Genomic DNA, 21075 nt, shown 5'->3' on the forward strand with positions numbered 1-21075 from the left:
ATTTTCAATTGGTAGTCTCAAAATTCACATCCCAATTTTTAGTTGTCTCAATAATAATAATAATAACTTCAGTATAAAGGAGAGACTATATGATGTAGGATTCATTTGGTAGTGAAATTTGTAATTTTCATGTTAAATCGTTAATAATTTTCTAGAAAGAATTTATGGTTGTTTAGTGAATGTCTTAACTATACTCAAAATCAGCTCATCCATGCTATTTTTTTTGGTTAAATTTTTTTACATATATATAATTGATAATTTGTGATCCTATAACTATAAGCTTTGGTTATTAATATAATTTAAATAAAAATAAACGGAGAAAAAGGAGGACAACGGGAGGGTATTGTTGTAATTTTAATGATGGGTCAGCCTCAGCGATTAACTCGGGAGCAATTATTTGGAAGTACGACTATCTGACTCGATTAACCCCAAGAAAGCCCAATTCACGAGGGCCCCAATTCTGACATTTCCCCTCCGTACTTTTTTTTTTTTGGTTTCTTGTTTTTTTTTGCATTTTCTAATTAATAAATAATTATTATTTTCAAAAAAATTAAAAAATAACAAGTAATTATAGGCTGTCTGTCAGATCAGGATTCTTTACTGTGGTCTGAATCTCTGATGAACGAATGAAGAAGCAATGCAGAAGCCCCACCCACCAGTCCCCCATTATTACTTCTTACCGCTTTCGATTTACTATTTTATTTCACTTTTTCCAAATTTACTATCTGTATTTCAACGAGGTAACACGAACGAACCTAACCAATCCAGTTCTCTGTGGCTATATTTTCAAGTTTAATTAATTCCGATATTGGTTTAGAATTCTCTTAGTCCATTCCATTGCGCTCCAATCTCCATGAATCTATCTAGTTTGATTCATCGTTTTCGAATGACTTCATCTTGTACCAATTTTTAAACCAATTAATGATATATTGATTGATTTTGCTTATATTATTACAGTAAGTGACACTATTATTATTATTATACAACGTTGTTTGATTAATTTTGTGCATTTGCTCACGCTCTCATATGTTGGGTGAATTTACTTTTAAAAGTCTAGGCCATCGTATTTTTGTCTACTTTTTTTTTTTTAAAGTCTGTTATACACAGATATTACTGACATTACATCAGATATTACAATTAATATTTACAATCATACTATATAACTGGGACCACCATCATACATTGACACACTGAAGTATATGATCAGACATTACAATTAATATTTACAATCATACTATATAACTGGGACCACCATCATACATTGACACACTGAAGTATATGCCCAGATATTTTAAACCATCTCTAATATTCGAGGGGTGTCTGCTCCACTCACATTTCGTAAGGGAGAGAATGTCTCCACTCAATTAATTGATAATTGAGGAAGAACTGAAACTAACCTCTATAATGCTCTTATGGAGGCTCGAACCCTTGCACTCAATATTGTAAGTGCAAGGCTTCTCCCATTGGACCAAAGGCCCATTGGTGTATTTTTTTTGTCTACTTAGAATACCAAACTTGAGTTCCTTTACTTTCTTTCTTTCACTTGGGTCTGCTTTTGAAGAGTCTCAAAGCAGAGATAGCAGCTGGATGGACCATGCATAGAGTAAAATGCCCATTTATGGAAATTTGCTAAAGTCATCACAAGGAGACTAGAGAGTTTGGATTACACCATGATATCCATCAATATGAATTTTGCATCAAAAAAGTGATGACTGGTTCGTAGTTTTCACATAAATGGCGCTGCAAGTTGAATGACTTCACTCTTGATAATCCCATTCCATACATGGACCACTCCACTAGATATCATGTGCACATATACAGCATGCCCATATGGCATGATAACTACATACCATAATGGGTTATTTATTAAATAAATGTAATGAACATTTCATAAAGTATCAGATCGCCCACATACAGAATCTGATGATTAGATTTGAGAAGATGTAGTACAAAGAAAAGGAATCTCCTCTTTCATCATCAAAAACTGACCATGCTGTCCGTTGCATGTAGAGTAGCCATTGTTAAGCATCATCTAGACAGAGATGATATCGATAAAGCTACAGGAGTAGGCAGTGATTCCCGTGACTGCAACCTGCACAAAAGATGATAACTGATCATGCCTTTGCATCATCACCTCCCCCATTCATCATCTCCTTTTTGTCTTTCTCTCCTCTTAACTTACCTTCAATTCAGTTGGCACTTATCTTTGGGGTAATAACATCCAGGCCTCTAAGTTCTTACTTTTTCTCAAATACAGACGCAACTTGTCATTTAAATCAACAAAAATAATAGAAAAACAAACTGATGGGTTTCTCAGTTTCTGCATATTATCCTCGCACATGTCTCACAATTTTTTTAATTTCTTTTGTGCGATAGATTGTATTCCCAATATAACTCTTAAACTAAATAGATCCACAATCCATCTAAATAACTATGGGTTTGTTTGGGATTGTTTTTGAAAAGTTTAAAAGTGATTTTGAAAATTTAAAAGTTAATTTTAGTATTTGATAAAAAAAAAATCAAAACCACTTTTGTTAAAATTAATTCCTCCTACAACTGTTTTAAAAAGCAGAGAATGAATAACTTTTATATTCTGATTTTGAGAATCAATTTCATTCTTTAATACAATTCCATAAATATTCTTAAAATTATTACCTAAACCCAAAATTATCCTTATTCAAATTGAAAATAAAATCAATTTTCAATAAATTTTTGTTATAATTCATCAATATTAATTCATCAATATTAATTTGTTGGTCAAATTATTATTAAATTTGTTTCACTAGATTATAAATTTGATTATCAATTGTTTTAAGACAAAAGAATAAAAAATTAAAATCAATATATTATAGATTTTATTTTTAGTTAAAATTATTTTAGTAGACAATTAAAAATATTGTATGTACATGTTTTTTTATGAATCAGTAAATTTTATCTTACATTATATACATTTTAGTAATTTATTTTCTTTCAACAGTTTAACAATAAAATTTACCAAACATTTATAACTACTTTCAAAACTCACAGTATTTCTTAAAACAAAATTTACAAAATACTTAACTGATTATTTTCACAACTGATTATTTTTACAGCACAGCTAACAACAATTATTTTAAAAGTTACAATATTTCTGAGTTGGCCCTTAGACTCTCACTATTTTAAATTTTGGTGATTATAAATTAAGAGCATGTAAATTTAACGCTACAGAGTGTCCCAATCATTTAAATAGCATATGTCATATAGCATATAGGGACCTATTTAATCCAATAGAACATTATGTACTTATTTGATTAATAATTAAACTATTGGGGACCATAACGTTATACTACCTCTTTCTTTTTTCCTATTTTATGAATTAATTTATTTTCCATCAGACACCAAACTTCTTTTATTTCCTGACCGACTCAATATTAAAACTCACAACATCACTAAGCACCCCACCATTTCTCTTTATCTCTCTCCAGAGACTATTCCTTGAAGTGATTCTCTCTGTTATATGGTGGACAATTATTAGCCTATTCAAGCTCTGTTCATATATACAGCACAAAATTTGGCATTTTGCCGACAAATTAAAATGCCAAGTTCAGTTTCATTTCTAAGGCAACTAAGTGGAAGAGAAGCTTGGGGATCAACATCTTGGAGGTGGGGTACTAGTGGCGGCAGCAGCAACAACAACTACTACGGTGGCTGCAGCGGCGGTGCTGGAAGCATCTACGACTGTGAGGGAAGCTTGCAGCGGCAAATGGAAGGGCTTAACAACATTTACGGCGGCGGCGAAAATGGAGGGCTTGTAATGAGGAAGAGAGTGATGGTAGTGGTTGACCAAACTTCACATTCAAAGCATGCAATGATGTGGGCACTTACCCATGTCACCAACAAGGGTGATTTGCTCACTCTGCTTCACGTCGTTCCTCCTCCTAAACCCAACACCTCTCACCATGACTCCTCTGCTTGCGGTCCTTACCTAGCTAACTCTCTTGGCTCACTCTGTAAAGCTTGCAAGCCTGAGGTATACAATTTGGTGTTTCACAGATCCTACATTGTTCAAAAGAGCGTACTTGTTTTACATTCTTAATCTTATTGTTAATTAGATTTAGATCCCATTTGATCTTTCGCTTTTCCTTTTGAGTGTTTAGAGAGAAGCCATTAACATTCTTCACAAAAAGAAAGAATGTGATTTTTTCGTATACTTTTTTTTTTCTTTTTTGTCTCTCTTCAAGTAGTTAATTTTCTTTTCATCACTTGGATTTTTCTGGGAAAAGAGAGGGCAGGCAGGCATGCATGCACACATTTCTGTCTCCTGTGTTTAATTTTCTTGTTGTTGGGGGGACAATGTTTCAGGTGGAAGTGGAAGCACTAGTGATTCAAGGACCAAAGCTGGGCACGGTGATGAGCCAAGTGAAAAAGCTAGAGGTTTCTGTGCTGGTTCTGGGTCAAAAGAAACCCTCTGCATTCATCAACTGGTGGGTAAATTTTAAGTAAACCCCATCATGCAATCTTCACCGTCAGATCTCACTCTCTCTCCTTTTGATCTCTTGATTAATTATATGTTGGGTTGTTTTGTTTTTGCTTTTGCAGCTTCTGTGGAACCAGCAGCAGTGAAGAATTTGTGGATCAGTGCATAAAAAAAGCAGATTGCTTGACTGTTGGAGTGAGGAAGCAGAGCAAAGGCATGGGTGGTTACATTATCAGCACCAGATGGCAGAAGAATTTCTGGCTCTTGGCTTAGAGCCTTGGACTATATTAATTATTAGATTATATTATTACTCCTTATTAGATCTAATTATAAAGCATGTGAGCAGCATATATAAGCTTGAGTCTGCGATATTTTATTAGTATCTAATCTAATTAATCTCAATAACGACTAACTCTCTAGGTCTTCAATTGGTTCCTCTGTATGAATGAACCAGTATGTATTCCCATCTCCCTCTTTCTACCTAAAATCTAGAGTTATGCGGCAGTGAACGAAATTGAAGCTAATAAACATTCCCTGTTTCAATATTTGGCGTATTCTTTCTCTTTTTTTCTTTTTTCTTTTTTCCTTTTGATTTTTTTTCCTTTTTGAGAAAGAAGCATAAACCAAGTTCTGTGATCTTAAAAAGAGTACCACTAATGCTTTTCTTCCAACACATGTTACAAAATGCTTAGGTATATTAAAAGTATATCATAATGCGTTCATAAATCATAGTGACATTGGTTTTGGTTCAATACCATTGAAGATAAGTGAGGAACTTTTGGCGTCGAAAATCTAAAATCGCAATTCCCGAGGCATATCCCAAACACAAGGAGGGATTCAAATTTCACTAGTTAAAAGCTAAGGGCATTTTTGGCAGTGGGAAGGCTTAGGATTTCGACTATTTGAAAGAATTGAAACAAATCTTGTCATCTCTCTCTTTTATTATATCCCATGTTTGGTGAATCAAAATGTCTTAAAGATTTGCTTATTCTTAGACCACCACATAATCCCAGCTGAAGAAGAAAAGTTTATCCCAAAGGGCATGCGATTAGTTCGGTTAGGATTATATCGTTCACTCAATTAAATACAATAATTTATAAATTTTAATATTATATCAATATTTGATACATGTATAAAAAAAATCATTTTAATAAATTGTAATAAAATATTGTTATTAATTTTTAATGGCAATTAAAATTAAATTTATTAATTTTAATTAATAAGTTATTAAAATAATATTTTAATATACTATAATATTTATTAAAAATAACTAGTCAATTTATTTATATGATGTATTTATATTTATAATTCATTTCCACATTAAATTATAATATTGTTTTAATCTATATAATTAAAAATGTTTTTATTTTATAGTAAGTGAAATTTTCAGTTATAATAATTGCATTGAATTATGATTGAATAAATATTTATTTATTTTAATAATATCAATAAAAAATTATAATACAATTCAATCTAATTCTAAACTGCACCAAACACAAGACATTATTAAATATCACTATATCATATTAGAATCTTATCATGCATACCAAATGCACCTGTGGGTCGATTTCTTTACGTAATACAGTACAGTACATTTTCTTATACACCGTTGAAAACTTATGTTAACCACCTGATCAAGCATAAATTTATTTTGTGGGGAAGGGAATTTTCCAGACAGACAGGTCTCGTAGGCGTCGAAGGCCAAGGGCCCAAAGGAGAAAATTTAATTGGGCTTATGGACAACCCAAATACTCCGCGGATCATAGACCTTTCCACCTGAATCAGATATAAATCCAACGGCAAATAAAAACCTCAGGAATTAAATTGAACCTCCTCCCTCACTTAACTCTGCTTCTTCTCTTCAACCTCGGTGCAAATATCGATCAACACTGTGACACCGAAGTAGCACTTACAGCTCACGCTAGCCGCTTTCTGTCTCTATTTTTTTTTCTTAGTTTAATCTTTTTGCAGATAATTTGATTTTTTTTTTCCAATTTTTGGTTCCGTTTCGGCATGAGGGAGGAGAAGCGAAATAAGCTACTGATATTTTACGCTTCGCAAACCGGGAACGCGTTAGATGCTGCCGAACGTATTGGCCGCGAATCCGAGCGCCGAGGCTGCCCGGTCGTTGTCCGCCCTGTGGATGACTACGATGCTGTAAGTCAATTTTTTGTTTCCAGAAACTTCAATTTCTGTTTATTTTTTTAAAATTAATTTAACTAGTATCACTTGTCATGCATTTACGGAAGCAAGTGATCACTTCATCATATTAATTAAATAAAATCACCTTAACCAAATAATTGAAGCAAGGATTCTCACGGAAAAAAGGTTACCGCTTAATGGTGATGCTTTACTTTTGCAATTTTGGTTCGGAACTCAGAGATGCTTGCCTGAGGAGGACACTGTCATTTTTGTTGTTTCAACGACAGGCCAGGGAGACACACCAGATTCCATGAAGGTTGGTTTTGAATTTTATCATGGATGCTATTGACTTACAAATTTCATGCTAGTTTTTAGTGTTTATTTTTCTTAATGTCTCCTTTTATATTTGTGTAGGTATTTTGGAGGTTTCTTCTTCAGAAATCCTTAAGTAAGCAGTGGCTGGAAGGTGTTCGCTATGCTGTTTTTGGACTTGGTGATTCTGGCTACCAGAAATTTAATGTAATCCGTTCTACATTCTTTTGATTATTGAGAAGTTGCTTCTAGTTTCACTTTCTAATACTTATAGAAATTTATTGAATGATATAGACGTTTTTCCTGTCCGTCTGGTTTTGGATGTCATTCAGGATATATCACCACTCCTCTGTAGATTTTTCAATCTTTATTTATTGAAATTAAAGTCTTTCCAGAAGGCAGTAGTCTTATTTCGTTTTTTTTTTTCTCTTATACTGTAACCTGGAAAAGCAGTTAATGGATGCTTTATCCAAAGAGACTTCTTGGTACCAACTAGCAAATTGGGAAAATTATACTTCTCTCCAATTGTCCTGGCCTCAAAAAATCATTGAAACCAATCTTGTGCTCATTGTGTACCTTCAAAATGAGTAATTAGTTATCGGACCGAAATTGCACTCTTGTTGTCTTTCTTATTGGCTGATTTTGAACTGTGTGTAGCTGTCTGTTTAATCCTTTATGTTATTAAATCTACTAGGATTATATTCTCTGAAGCATGCTTTTATGTTTTCTTTTGGTGATTCATAGTGTGGTAACTTGTTTAACACTTCAGTTTTTGCACTTGTGTTTTGATGGGTGCAGTTTGTTGCAAAAAAGCTTGACAATAGACTTTTAGATCTTGGAGCAACAGCTGTAGTTGAAAGGGGCTTGGGAGATGATCAGCACCCTTCTGGGTATGACCATGGTATAATTTATCAGTAAAGAAAATATTGCTTGATTCAATATATTCTGCTATTAGTTTTCCATTTTTTAAAATCTTTTGTGTTTTTTTCAAATGTCATAGGATTAATTGATTATGACCAACTGGCATACGAGTATAATCGTATGATTTTAAAACATGTTGTATCAGTAAATTTAATTCAAACCTCATGTTGCAGTTTCTTTCCTGAAGTTAGTAGCCATTTATGTTATATACACAATTTTGGAACTTTTATGCTATTATCTGTGCTCACTCCTCACTGATACTTTCCAAGGCAGCCTATTTAGAAGTTAGTTCAAAGTAAAGGGTTCCTAGTTATCTTCAATAAAGGTCCAAAAGTTTGTATTTTCAATTTTTACTATTTTTTATTGCAATTTTGAATTGAACCTTGAATGATCAATTGTGATGTTTAGATTGCGATGAAAAAGTAATTGATTATAACTTTATTTCATCGCATAGGTATGAAGGTGCTTTAGATCCATGGATGCGATCTTTGTGGAGGAGGTTGCATCAGATTGATCCCTCATTCTTCCCCCAAGGTCCAGATCATGTGATTGAAGAAATGAAATTGATTGACCAGCCAAAAGTTCATATAACATATCATAGCATTGACAATGCAGCTTCCCGATTATCAAATGCCTCGGGTAACTAAAGCCATTTATGGTTTCTGACTACTCACTAGGTGAATTGACATTGAAAATTTATTTTTGACGTCCTGGATAATTTTCTTATAGCCGTATTTATTACTATGAGAGTGGGTCTTCCATGTGTTGCTCTTTGGAAATAATGTGTGGCATAGTGTCATTACACATGTGAGGAGTATTTTGTTGGCAGAAAGCAATATTTAGGCGAAATGTTTTACATTCTCACTGTGGTCTTTTAATTGTTGCTGTGCTGGGTTGTCAATTAATTTTTGTTGGCAATATAATCATCATTTTTGTGTACTCATCTGTCATCTGGGAACTTTCTTCTTGATCGACCGTTCTTAATGTTGCTGCCTTCTACCAAATCACAGCAAGTTATTTTTTGTCCCTGCATGCTAAGATGGTGTTTAGTTTTTCAATTTGAGTTAAAAAATGATAATGATCTGTACTCTGAGATGTCAACATTATTTTCTGAATCTATGTAGGGTCAAGTCGAAAGGAACGAATTGCTTCCTTTTTGCAAATGTCTAGTTGGGAGTTGCAGGAAAACTTTGGACCTTCCTCATTCATTAGTGATGATGCTATTATCTTAATTCATCCAATATAGTTTGATATGAACAAACATTTACATTGATTTTAGAAGCTGTAGTTAAAAATGGAGCTGACAGCAAAATGCTTTCTTGGTTATCCCAGATTTGGAAGGCATCCGGATGCAACTTGAGACAGCCCGTTCCATGTCTGCTGGAAAATTGTCCAATTACAATAATAAGGCTGTGTGCTTTCTTAAAATGGTATTGATAGCATGATATATTGCAGTGTGGATTATTTATTTGTTTCAGAAAATATTGTTCTTTCTACCAATTTTCAACAATAGCAAGTTAGCGACCAATATATAGTGCAATGCATGTTGCTGCTGATCTTTATGATATAAGTCACATGTTACACAATTTTGCTTTCATGCCGTACTTTTGTTCCCCAGGATCCTTCCCTTTTTTTTTTTTCCAAAGATAAATCAGTAAAGACTTACCGCTCTAAAATCCTCTTTCTTCCTTGTCTTAGCAATAATTCCTTTTAATGATTCTTTTCTTTCCAACTACTAGCTGGGTCTGTGGTCTTTGTTTTCTAGGTGCTCATTTTGTATGGCTTTTATTATAATGTTCTCACAAATTCATTGATTCACTTTCTCTTGTAGATAAAAAATCAACCACTGACTAAATCTGGCAGTGGAAAAGACGTCCATCACTTTGAGTTTGAGTTTGTTTCTGCAGTAAGTTGTTTCCTTGGATTGTTATTATTGTTGTTGTTGTTGTTATTATTATATCTTGCTATTCTCCCTCTTTGGTGAAGCCTGTTATTTTTTCTTCATTGGTGAAGTTCTGTTATTTGCTTTTCAGGCCATAGAATATGAAGTTGGAGATGTCCTCGAGGTTCTTCCTAGCCAGGATCCGGCAGCAGTAGATACTTTCATACAGCGCTGTAACTTGGATCCAGACGCATTAATAACTGTAAATAGTACTTCTGCTTTTAGACTAATTTCATTAAATTCTTCCTTGCATTTAGTTGCATTTTGCTGTATTGATAGATCGCATCATGATTCTGCTGTCTCTGTTATATAATTTTATGATTGTGCATGCTGTATGGGATCAACTTTTTGTAACGTTATGGATTTCACATGTATGAAGAAACTTAGTGAAATTATGGTTTTGCATTACACAAACCTAAGTAATTATGCTGAAACATGCTGTTTCCCAGGTTCAACATAAAGAGATGAAGAATTATCTTCCTGACATTCACAAAAATACTACAGAAGTGCCCATAAAGTTAAGAACTTTTGTGGAATTGACAATGGATGTTACATCGGCTTCTCCACGACGTTATTTCTTTGAGGCAAGAATCCTTGTTCTTTGACTATCTGGTTATATTGTAGAATATCTCAATTAGATCACCTCGCCAGCTTAAGTTATGTGGAATGCTTTTGTATCCTTGGACATAATTTTTATTCATGCACAGTATTACGTCAGATTTGAAGAAACCATTGGAATGGAAGAAAAGTTTTATATTGGTACTCCGGTAGCTGTACTTTCAATTAAAAGGCTACAAATTTATGGCATTAATTTTTAATGATACCCTGTGAAGTTCGCACATTATTCCCCCAGATTAAAAAAAATTTAAAAAAAAGTGAAGAATTCAGATTCTTAAATCACATAAAACATCGAATGGGCAGTTCATTGTGGTGCATTATATAGTTGTTCTTTCAGTCCTACTCAACGCTGGAAGGAAAAAAATTAAGAAAATTATGGACATCATCTTAAATATATTTGTTGCCCTTCATGTCATAGTCTTTTGTGCTTTTGGAACATGCATTTGTGGATCAATGAATTTCTGAGTTCTTTTTCCCAGGTTATGAGTTATTTTGCAACAGCTGAACATGAAAAGGAAAGGCTTCAATATTTTGCCTCACCTGAAGGAAGAGATGATCTGTACAAATACAATCAGAAGGAACGTAGAACTGTTCTGGAGGTAAGTTTTGGAGAATATATTATATGTGCCCTTTCATCTAATTCTAATCTCTGGTTAGAATGGGTATTGAGCTATATATGTAGAGCCTTTTCTCAAATAGCATGAGACCTTTTGGTGGATCCAAAACCCCTTGGACAATATTATTCTGTAGAAGCAAGCTGTTACAGATAGAATGCCTCTCAAAACTTCTTATTGTTAAAAATTTATTAAAAAAAAAATTGCCAACAAAATCTTTAGTTCTTTTGTTCATTTCTTTGGCACACCCATTCTTTCTTGTTTGAAATATTTTCTCGTGTTTCTTTCGTACAAGGTTTTAGAGGATTTCCCGTCAGTGCAAATGCCATTTGATTGGTTGGTGCAGTTGGTTCCTCCATTAAAGACAAGGGCTTTCTCCATTTCTTCTTCCCCTTTAGCTCACCCCAATCAAGTGCACTTGACTGTCAGTGTAGTGTCATGGACGACACCTTACAAAAGGAAGCGTACGGGTCTGTGCTCTGCATGGCTTGCTGGACTTGATCCTCAACAGGGTATGGACACTGTAAAATAGTTCATCTTATCAAGCTCATTACAGTTAAGGAACCATATATCATCTGTTGACGTGTAAATTTATATGTTCTATTGTGTGCAGGAATTTATATACCAGCATGGTTTCAGAAAGGTTCCCTTCCTCGCCCACCACCATCAGTTCCCCTCATTCTCATTGGACCTGGAACTGGTTGTGCTCCTTTTCGTGGATTTGTGGAAGAAAGAGCCATACAGAGTTCATCTGGTCCAGCCGCTCCAATCATCTTTTTCTTTGGTTGCCGCAATGAAGATGATTTTCTATATAGAGAGCTTTGGTTGTCTCATTCGTTAAATGATGGAGTATTCCCGGAAGCAAAGGGTGGAGGCTTTTATGTTGCCTTCTCAAGGAAGCAACCACAAAAGGTTTATGTTCAGCATAAGATGCTGGAACAGAGCCAGAGGATTTGGAATTTGCTGCTTTCGAAAGCTTCAATATATGTTGCAGGCTCTGCAACCAAAATGCCCTCAGATGTTTGGTCAACCTTTGAGGAAATTGTATCAAAAGAGGGGGAGGCTTCAAGGGACTCCGCTGCAAACTGGCTTAAAGCATTACAAAGAGCCGGTAGATACCATGTTGAAGCATGGTCCTGAACTGTACTTAATAGTCGGCAATTCCTATTGCCATATTTGACCCTTCTGGTGGAAGATGGAAAGTAAAAGGGTAAGTTTCTGAATAAGGTGCGTAAAATTGGATTTTTTTATATCTGAACTATGAAATGAATACTCGGATTTGATTCATTCCCACTTCACAAATAGGTAGAGTACAGCTTGCAGAAAGCTTTGCTCCGGAAGCATTTAATGAAATGATTTATGCATAAATGTTCACAGAATATTACCATCGCTTAAGGATCTGCTGCACTGCCAACAAACAGCATTACAATGGAGTGTTACTATCGTTTAATTTGTTTATGGATCTGTTTTCCATTTTTCATTATTTATTTTTTAAAATCATCTTCTAATTTTTCATCTAATTTCTGGTGATTGGACCGAATTGAAATTGGCTGCTGTATTAGTTTATTTTCAGATGAATTAAAAGATAACTGGAAAAGAAAATTTCAATGAACTATTTTTTTTATTTCGTTTTCCACCTTTTCTGCCTCCCAAAACATCAGATGTGATATCTGGAAATGCATTTTTATCGTATGTTTTCTTTATATATATATATATATATATGTTAAAAAAGTCAAATCGTTGGCTCTTCATACAACCAATATATGTTTTATTTCTATTGAGTATTGATGTTATTTTTTACTTCATTTCTTAAAAAAAATGACAAGAAATGAATTAAAATGATATCATTATCTGTTGGTTATATTTACTTGGGAGTCCCACATCAAGTTGATTGAATTTGAACCCATTTCGGCTTAGTTGTGATTTTCTCAACTCATTACAAATTGACAAGTAAAAGTTGCAGCATAACTGGCTTTTAATTTTAGTTTTCATTCATATAATTGAAAACGAAGAAGTGAAAAACAAAATAACCTCCCTTAATTAATGATTAAGCAAATTTAGTCCCTAAAAAGAGTCCAGGTTTCCATCTCTTCATCAGATGAGGATCTCGAGTCTTCTTTGAGTTTGTCGCGTTTTAGGTTAGAGGGCGTGGAAACTGCAGGGGAAGCTTTGCAATTGTAAAATCACATTTTCATAAAGTTGAACCAGAAAATATTCTCCATTTCCGAGCGAAAAAAAAAATTATATATTAAAAAAATCAAAGAGTTATCTACTTCGAAAATCACATAATGTGAATTTTCTTTTTCTTTGCTTATGTTCCAATTTCTCTCTTCCTATAACCCCTTTTCAAAAAGCTTTAGAATTTCGAGCGCGCCCTCATGACTAGACTTTATCATCTAATTTGTCATTTACAAGGGGAAGCAGTTCCATCAGATTTCTAGGAGTACGGGGCGTTCTTGGAGTACCCGGTGGTGGCTGTTGAGAAAGCAAGTGCCGGATATATCCATAGAATGTACAACCTATGAGTGTAATTGCACATCCAACAGCATTCATACCAGAGATTGGATTCCGGAATATCAACCATGAAACCAAGACAGCAACTGCAACCTGCATTAGAATAAACATCAACACAAAAACTGGGGGATATATGTTGCATCATTCCACAATTAAATGAAGGCTTAAATGCAATAATGAAACTATCAAAAAAAAAAAAAAAATGCAACAATCAAGTATGGAAAGTTTAGGGAAAATGAGATGAAAGCTAGTAGACACCATGTCGGTCCTCAAAACTGATTAAGTACTCAGCTACAGTTTGTACGAGACTATAATAATTATAGCAATTCTTGATAAATCAAAAAGACTGAGGATAAAATTCCTCTTAATTCATCTCACCTTAAGATTTCCAGCAACATTGAATGTGACAGCAGTTGTGGAGTGAATCACATAAAATATGGAAAAATTGAGACAGAATGCCAGCACCCCTGAGCTGAAAATAATGATGAAGGCAGACCAAGGAGAAGGATGGGTGCTAAGCCAATCCATAATCCCACTCCCTTCGAGTAACAGTGCAGGTATACTCAAGATCATGGTTGCAAAAGGTGCCATGTAGTAGACTGTGTTAATGCTTGACAACGTAAAAAAATGCAGCAAATAAAAAAAAAAGAAAAAGTCAGCATAAACAGTTTAAAAATATATCATGCAAGAGTATTATGAAATTAAATCTCTGGTCAATTAGTCTGAGTCTCTGAGAGGGTTAAAACGAACAAAGATGCTACCTGTCAAACTTGTAACTATGCAGCAGAGATTCTGCGAGGATAGTCTTTGTGGAAGTAGCCAGACATCCAAATAATGCAGCACAAAATCCAAACATATTAAAACTAAGCTCTGTCACAGATGTAAGCAGTATTCCTCCAACAATGGGCACCAAAGAAGCCCATATTCGCCAGTCAAAATATTTTCTCCATACCAGCCACTGCAAAACAACTATTCAAATTCATCGAGGTAAGGTGCCATTACAAATTACTCACATGAAAGTTACTAGAATGAAGGGTAATGAGAAAATAATTTATTATTCTAAATTTTGAACCAGACCTGTGGTTGCAGGAGTGAACGATTTTATTGTTTGCATAAAAGAAACAGGAATGTAGCGTAAGCTCACATTCCCCAACACAATGTTGATACAGAACACGAAGGACATAGGAAATATCCTTCTCCATCGATCTTCAGGTTCGACCGTTATCAAGGGTTTAAGCTTCAGAACCTTGATCACTAGATATGCTCCAATGGATGAGCATATGAAGTGAATACATGACACCGACAGAGGAAACTTGAAATCTAATTTCTGTAAAAAGACAAAATGAAAAGGAAAAGAGAAATCATTATCTAATTCCACATTAATTTTTTAATGGTTGCAGGCCTGCAGCAAATTGATACTTTTAGATCTGTAACTCAGTTCTCAAAAAAACCCAAGTTTTTAAACCAAATTGCTTAGAAGCAATTTTCTTCTGCATGCAGTAATAGAGACATGTAATAAATCACATATTAGAAACAGATCAATTGATAAATCATGGATATTCACCAAATTTGGCATTTTTTAGGTCAAATATTGTTCCGTGTCTCACAGCAACCGTTACTAATCAACACATTACTCTTTTCTTTAAGTAACAATAGAAAGAAATAAAAAGCAAACCCCAAAAAAATTAAAAAATAAAAGAATCCCTTTAGCTACGCTTGGCAGTACTTAATCAAACCATTAAAATCATAATTTAGTGGAATTAAGAATTCTGAGAACAAATCTCCATGCTGCCAAACAAAACCTTAGATCAATTACAGCCTATTAAAATGATTAAAATAAATAAAACAACATACAGAGCTGATCCAATGAACAAATCAAGATCACTAAATTAACAACATTAATGACACAATCAAAATGAAGCTGGTGAAAAACATGATAAACGAAGTTAAAAAAACAAAGAAACAGGAAAAATTTTGAAAACAGACCTGAAAGATCCACTTGTTGGTGATAATAACAGTGACGTTAAAGACCCACCATTGAAGAATTGCTAGCAGAGATCTGAACACACTCCAAGTACACAAACTCGCCTCCATTTTTTTCCAAACAGATCAACCAAATAAACAAAAAAAAAAATAGTAATAATAATAAACAAATAAATTTTTATAAAAAACCCACCTCAAATTTTCAGTTAAAATTTGGTGGGTTTAGTTTATTTCATATGAGTTATTAGTAGCAGCTTTTAGCAGCTGCTGCTAACAAGGTAGCGAGAAGCGGAAGGTGAATAAAATACATGAGATGAGCGTAACGATTTTATAGATTAAATAAGAAATTAATTCAAGTGAGAGAGAGAAAGTGAAACCCTAATTTTGATTTGGGAATTTTCACAGCAGGCTGTAACGGTTTTTTGGCTGCCACGTGATTTGTATTTTGTGCTTCTTCGTCTTCTTCAATTTCTCTAAAACGGCTCTCTCTCTCTCTCTCTCTCTCTCTCTCTCTCGTTCAAACTCGTGTTAAATTATGATGCTTTGTTTGCTGCATTTTATAGGAAAAACACAAATTAAGGAGTTAATTAAAACTTCGCCTCATCATAAAAAGTTTGGGCCAAAATGTTTATTTTCTATTCTTTTTAATAAAAAATTGATATGGGAATCCTTGAAGAGATGAAAATATATATTATTATTTTTTATTTAAAAAAATATTTGTTTTAATACGAAATTAGAATTGGGTCTTTTTCGTTATGAAATTCTTTTTATAAATTCCAAAATGTACATGTATTTTTTAATTAATTATACACTTACTAAAAATGTAGCAGATTCACGCAATCGCAGGCATTCAATGAATTTGGGAATTTATTAATACTTTTCAGATGAGTGGCATTGACCCAAGTTTTCTTCAATTTTGACGGATAGATGGTATTGATTTGACGCGGGGCCGGTGCGTGGTTTGCGTGTACCCTGAACGAAGATAAAACATACGATGGTTTACCATTTTTCTTATTAGTTTTGAAGAAAATGAATTTTTTTTCTTTTTTTTGATAAAAATGCAATGAGGAGGTTTAAGTGTACATTTATATTTGGTAAAGAGAAATATTAACATTGGCTTCATCGTAGTAGATGAGTTAATTACGTTTGTGATTTTAGAAATAAAATCTAAAACCAATTTAATTTATTGAATTAATGTTGTTGAGACATAAATGCAATGGGGTTTTGCTATCAACTTTTACTTCTTTGCACGAAAATACAGATATTGGTATTTATACAACTAGATTATCCAACCTTTATTTATCTATATATTTTATCTTCAATTTCCAATGTTAAACAACTTTACCACCCATGAAATAGTGCGTAGGAGGATAAAAAATATGCTTTTCGGCAGCGACCCACCTCGTGTCCTTAAATTAATACATCGGCTTATCCTTTTCATTGAAATAAAACAAACTAAAATAAAAAATAAAATAAAATAAAATAATCATAGAACGGCTGCTACTAAGTTAAAAAATGAACTTTTCATCTTATATAGATGATTCATAATAGACATTTAGATTTTATTACAGGCTACTCACCAAGATAAGACGGTTCAACAAATTTTTTTTTTTTTGTTTTAATCACGAGATATTCTGGGGATGGTACATTTAAATCCGTACTATAACTCAGATTAAAAGTTCATGCTCAAACTGGAAGGCACATATTTTACCAACAAAGACGACTTCCCTGCAGCTCGAACTGAAGAACAAACCTAGTCAAGTCATTTAAGGAGACTCTATTAATAGTGGAACCAACACTTTGTTAGTAACAAATTTTATGACAATATTGACGAGCATAGAGGAACTCAATGCCCTATTAATGCCATCACATGTTCAAACTCCATTAGATTTGATTGCTTTCTTTTTTTCCTTTTCCTAATTATTTCATTGTAACATGAAATGCTTTACCGGTTTATGAATTACCGCACAGAACAAAGTCAAGAATTGATTATGACGACAAGCGGAGTAAACAAAGAGAAATGCAGTGTTAATAATAATAATATATATATATATATATATATATAAAGAAAAAAAAAAAAAGAAGACTTTGGATTCAATTTTAGGAAAAGCGAGCAGCAGTGAGTGGCGCACAAGTTACGTCTTATTACCCCGTCGTGGCAACCGGCAAGCACGGCACAGGGGCTTCAGCTATCAGCTGCTGGACCATTTGTTTAAGAATTGCAGCGTTTTGGCTTTCCTTATTGTTGAAGCAACTTTTTCCCAATTCATGGGGATTCCCCACTTCTATTGTTATATATTATTCCAAAGTTTGGAGCTATTACTATAATGTGAGAGATTGTTATGTAACATACACATACACTATGTGTTAGTTGTCGGATGAAAATTTAATGATTGTGGAAATATAAGATAATAAAATAATATTATTTTCATAATTATGACTGCTATATAATCACATATGTTACATAATTATGTAACATAAACAAAAGTCTTATGATGTGTCAGCTGCACTTTACATCCATTTTTTTTAGTAATTTATTTTTTTAATTAATAATAATTTTTCCTGTTATATATAATTAATGGCAAACTCTATCTTACATGCATGTAAGATAGGGGATCCCATAATTAATTGGTACAATTACTTTTTGCAGTTTGTGTAAGACAATAATGTAGGTACTATTAACGAAACTACGTTACAGATGCGAAAAATCTGTTACGGATGCACGGACCACCTGACCAGATAGGTGCGACGTTATTCATTTTACATTAACACAAACATTTTCATGTGGCATTTCTTCGGATAGCTCACGACTTCAAAATGCATCCATCCAATGCCGAATTTGCGCCGTAAATCACAAAGGCTGCCTAGTCTGCTATATTTTCTCAACACGCTCTCTCTCTCTCTCTCTCTCTCTTTCAATTAAAACACGGTGTCGTGTTAAATGTCCATAATGAGATCGATGCTGCCATTGCCACACTCCTTTAGCTCAAAGAATTACTTTCCTACAATAAATGATTCCCACAATGACATTAATGAAAATCTTTAGCACCACGATGTTGTTTTTAAATTTGAAAATATGTATGTATGTGTAATTGTATGTCTTGAACGGATTTAGACAACTCAACTAAATTATAACGTATATAACATTTATGTTTTAATATCAATTATCACTCAACAGCCCATTGGAAAGTCTTTTAGCACTGCTAAATTATGAAGAGAAGGCTGACTACACTTGACTTACAACCAAACACGGCACATTGGACATCACAATCCATGTGCTTTCACAATTGATTTATAAATTTCGAAGCTGGACAGCTGGTAACGAAAGTTACTCTGTTCTTTTAGTGTGCCAACCTTTACTTATTACTTATTAGCCAAATTTATTTTTTTAAGGAAGACTCAAAGGAATCACTTACTTAAACTATGGAAAAAGTCTTGAGTAGTTTATCGGGTTGATAAATTGATCCATAAAGAATAAATGGTGAAAACTACATTTACAAGAGAAAAAAAAAATTTATTTTGTATTGGATTAATCTTTCGAAAAAGTATAGTAGAGTATGACATCATAGACACCACTAAAAAAAAAAAGTGAAAAGATTCCATGAACAATAAGTAGAAAGTTGATCTTAAATAGCAAAATGACCAACTTAACATCATTCAACCAAATAATCTTGGAATTTATTCAAAATTATGTCGGTATCAAGTTGAAAATTAGGCCAGTCTTGAACTGGTAAATGAAGCTTGGATTGCTGCCTTTTGGTCAACCAAAGCTGTGGGTGTAATCCATAACCAGTGGAATCTCGCACTTGGGTCACAATCAGGAAGGCAAAATCAGCCCCCCACTGATGAGTAATATGAATTTACAAATTTCATCTAGTGAACTTAATAATTCACCAATAATGCAGATCATGGGATGGTTGATCATGATTTGATTCATCAGAACGAATTTATCAGAACTAATGATACTTTAGAGTTTTCATATACAAGTTCGATAAATTTCATCAAACCAGTTATCTGCACAAAATACCTTTTAACTTTTGTATACTAACAACCTATAATTCCTGTAAATTTTGTATTAACATCGTAGAAGTCTAAGCTCATGACTCAAAACCTATTAAGTTACATGAACTTCTACAGATGACATTTGATCACAAACAAAACAGTTAAGCTACTCTTAAACTACCAATCGAAAAAGAATGCTTCAAATCTCACAATCGAAATTTATCCCACTACATTGCACACAATAAGGAAGAAGATTATAGTGTGCCTTTTTTGGTAACATCTCATAAGATTATATCACCTATTTCATATGTTATATAATGTTAAAAAAAAAAAGTTTCAGACAGAGAGCGGGAGAAGAGAACAAAATAGTAGCATAATTGAAAGAAATAATCAGCAAGATTTAAACCGGTTCAACAACAAATCATTGGTCAAAAAGGTCATTCATTATTCATCTTTCAATGGGGATCATTGTACAGAACTATCCATTTTCTTTCTACTACACATGTAGGGAATTACGATCGATACAATATGCTTTTGAAGTTATATTGCCTATCACCATCAAAACCAAAGCCCAAAAGTTTCGGTACATTAAAATTTCAGATTACCAATTTGGTGGCTGATGATTTGGCATCCTCCTTCGCGGCTTCTCCTGCTATAACACAAAAATGAAAGTAATTACAGAGTGTTAGCCCAGATGATCAAAAGCTACCTCACTAAGTATCAGTGCCATGTCAGCAGCTGATGTGGACGGCCAGTCAACAAGTTGTTTAAGAGTTTGTTAATTCAGCAAGTTAGTTTTGATATTATATTCTACTAAGCTCACGTGTATAAATAGAAAGTGAAGTGGTAACTGTAATTCATAAATGATCGACGCACATAATTGCTTCACATCATTTTGTTCGATTTCAAATGCCACTGATTCAAATGAGCATCACTACATTACATAATACCCAAAAATTGGCATAAAGCTTTTAAGAAACAAAAAGTCACCTGTGAATATTTTTTCATGCTACAAGAATTTAGAGTGAGATAAGGTGCTCATAAAAATCCAATAATTTAGCAGAATAATATTTGTAAATAACTCATTATAGAATATGATTATTTATTTATTTAAATAAAATAATTAAAAATGAAACGAGTGAAAAAAAAAAGTACCAGCATGAGGCGTGGGCGGCGTAGGGACATCGCCGTAAATTGCTTTAAGTCTAGCCAGCGGAACCAAAGCAGATTCAGTGGTTGCTTCGGCGTAGAGTTGTTGTTTCCAATCCCACATTCTCTTTTTCAAGTCTTTGTTTGCTTTGACGATCGATTCCTTCTCCGATTCCAACCCTTCGATGTCGTTTTGTTGCTTCACCGATCTCAATGTCAAGGCCACAAATGAAGCAATTAAGCACGTGTTTACCACTGCGTTGCTGTTTATTGCCTTGATTGCTAAGTTCGTTAGCTTGTTTGCCAAATCCATTGCTGCAAAATGGTTTTGAGGGTTTGGGGTTTAGGCTTCGAAGAAGACGATGTTTTTACACGTGCATTAACGTTGTGCAACCACAAGATGGGAAGAAAATTGGGTTGGG

At 33.7% G+C, this 21075-nt stretch overlaps 4 protein-coding genes across 17 annotated transcripts; 2 read left to right on the forward strand and 2 right to left on the reverse strand.

Annotated features, from left to right (window-relative positions):
* Nucleotides 1-3409: 3409 nt before the first annotated feature.
* LOC18042214 lies at nt 3410-5001 on the forward strand. The gene is made up of 3 exons (XM_006434115.2): nt 3410-4009; nt 4342-4463; nt 4579-5001. The coding sequence occupies exons 1-3, from the start codon at nt 3575-3577 to the stop codon at nt 4727-4729; spliced, it is 708 nt and encodes a 235-aa protein (XP_006434178.1). The 5' UTR covers nt 3410-3574; the 3' UTR covers nt 4730-5001.
* A 1266-nt stretch (nt 5002-6267) lies between these two features.
* On the forward strand, nt 6268-12581 carry LOC18042901 (NADPH-dependent diflavin oxidoreductase 1). 13 transcript variants are annotated; one of them, XR_002905485.1, is made up of 14 exons: nt 6268-6613; nt 6837-6914; nt 7013-7117; nt 7709-7800; nt 8286-8470; nt 8956-9042; nt 9164-9261; nt 9663-9737; nt 9865-9975; nt 10223-10357; nt 10871-10990; nt 11301-11517; nt 11619-12232; nt 12311-12581. XR_002905485.1 is itself a non-coding variant. In XM_024184535.1 (13 exons), the coding sequence occupies exons 5-13, from the start codon at nt 8487-8489 to the stop codon at nt 12143-12145; spliced, it is 1392 nt and encodes a 463-aa protein (XP_024040303.1). In that variant the 5' UTR covers nt 6268-6613; nt 6837-6914; nt 7013-7117; nt 7709-7811; nt 8286-8486; the 3' UTR covers nt 12146-12581. The 13 variants fall into 13 exon arrangements, 8 of the variants coding, with proteins under 8 accessions (XP_024040303.1, XP_024040302.1, XP_024040298.1 ...); XR_002905488.1 differs by having other exon boundaries at nt 12383-12581; XR_002905486.1 differs by having other exon boundaries at nt 11619-12215.
* A 599-nt stretch (nt 12582-13180) lies between these two features.
* Nucleotides 13181-16112, reverse strand: LOC18042902 (UDP-galactose transporter 1). Its single transcript, XM_006434119.2, has 5 exons — nt 15506-16112; nt 14597-14846; nt 14281-14488; nt 13898-14129; nt 13181-13612 (listed from the first exon to the last, which is right to left on the reverse strand). Exons 1-5 carry the CDS (start codon nt 15611-15613, stop codon nt 13388-13390), a joined length of 1023 nt encoding a protein of 340 aa, XP_006434182.1. The 5' UTR covers nt 15614-16112; the 3' UTR covers nt 13181-13387.
* Nucleotides 16113-19928: 3816 nt separating this feature from the next.
* Nucleotides 19929-21075, reverse strand: LOC18042994. 2 transcript variants are annotated; one of them, XM_024184606.1, is made up of 2 exons: nt 20660-21075; nt 19929-20153 (listed from the first exon to the last, which is right to left on the reverse strand). In XM_024184606.1, exons 1-2 carry the CDS (start codon nt 20964-20966, stop codon nt 20101-20103), a joined length of 360 nt encoding a protein of 119 aa, XP_024040374.1. In that variant the 5' UTR covers nt 20967-21075; the 3' UTR covers nt 19929-20100. The 2 variants fall into 2 exon arrangements, with proteins under 2 accessions (XP_024040374.1, XP_006434183.1); XM_006434120.2 differs by having other exon boundaries at nt 19929-20156.

The sequence above is a fragment of the Citrus clementina genome, unplaced genomic scaffold (assembly GCF_000493195.1).
Source record: "Citrus clementina cultivar Clemenules unplaced genomic scaffold, Citrus_clementina_v1.0 scaffold_5, whole genome shotgun sequence".
In the NCBI taxonomy this organism is placed as follows: domain Eukaryota; kingdom Viridiplantae; phylum Streptophyta; class Magnoliopsida; order Sapindales; family Rutaceae; genus Citrus; species Citrus x clementina.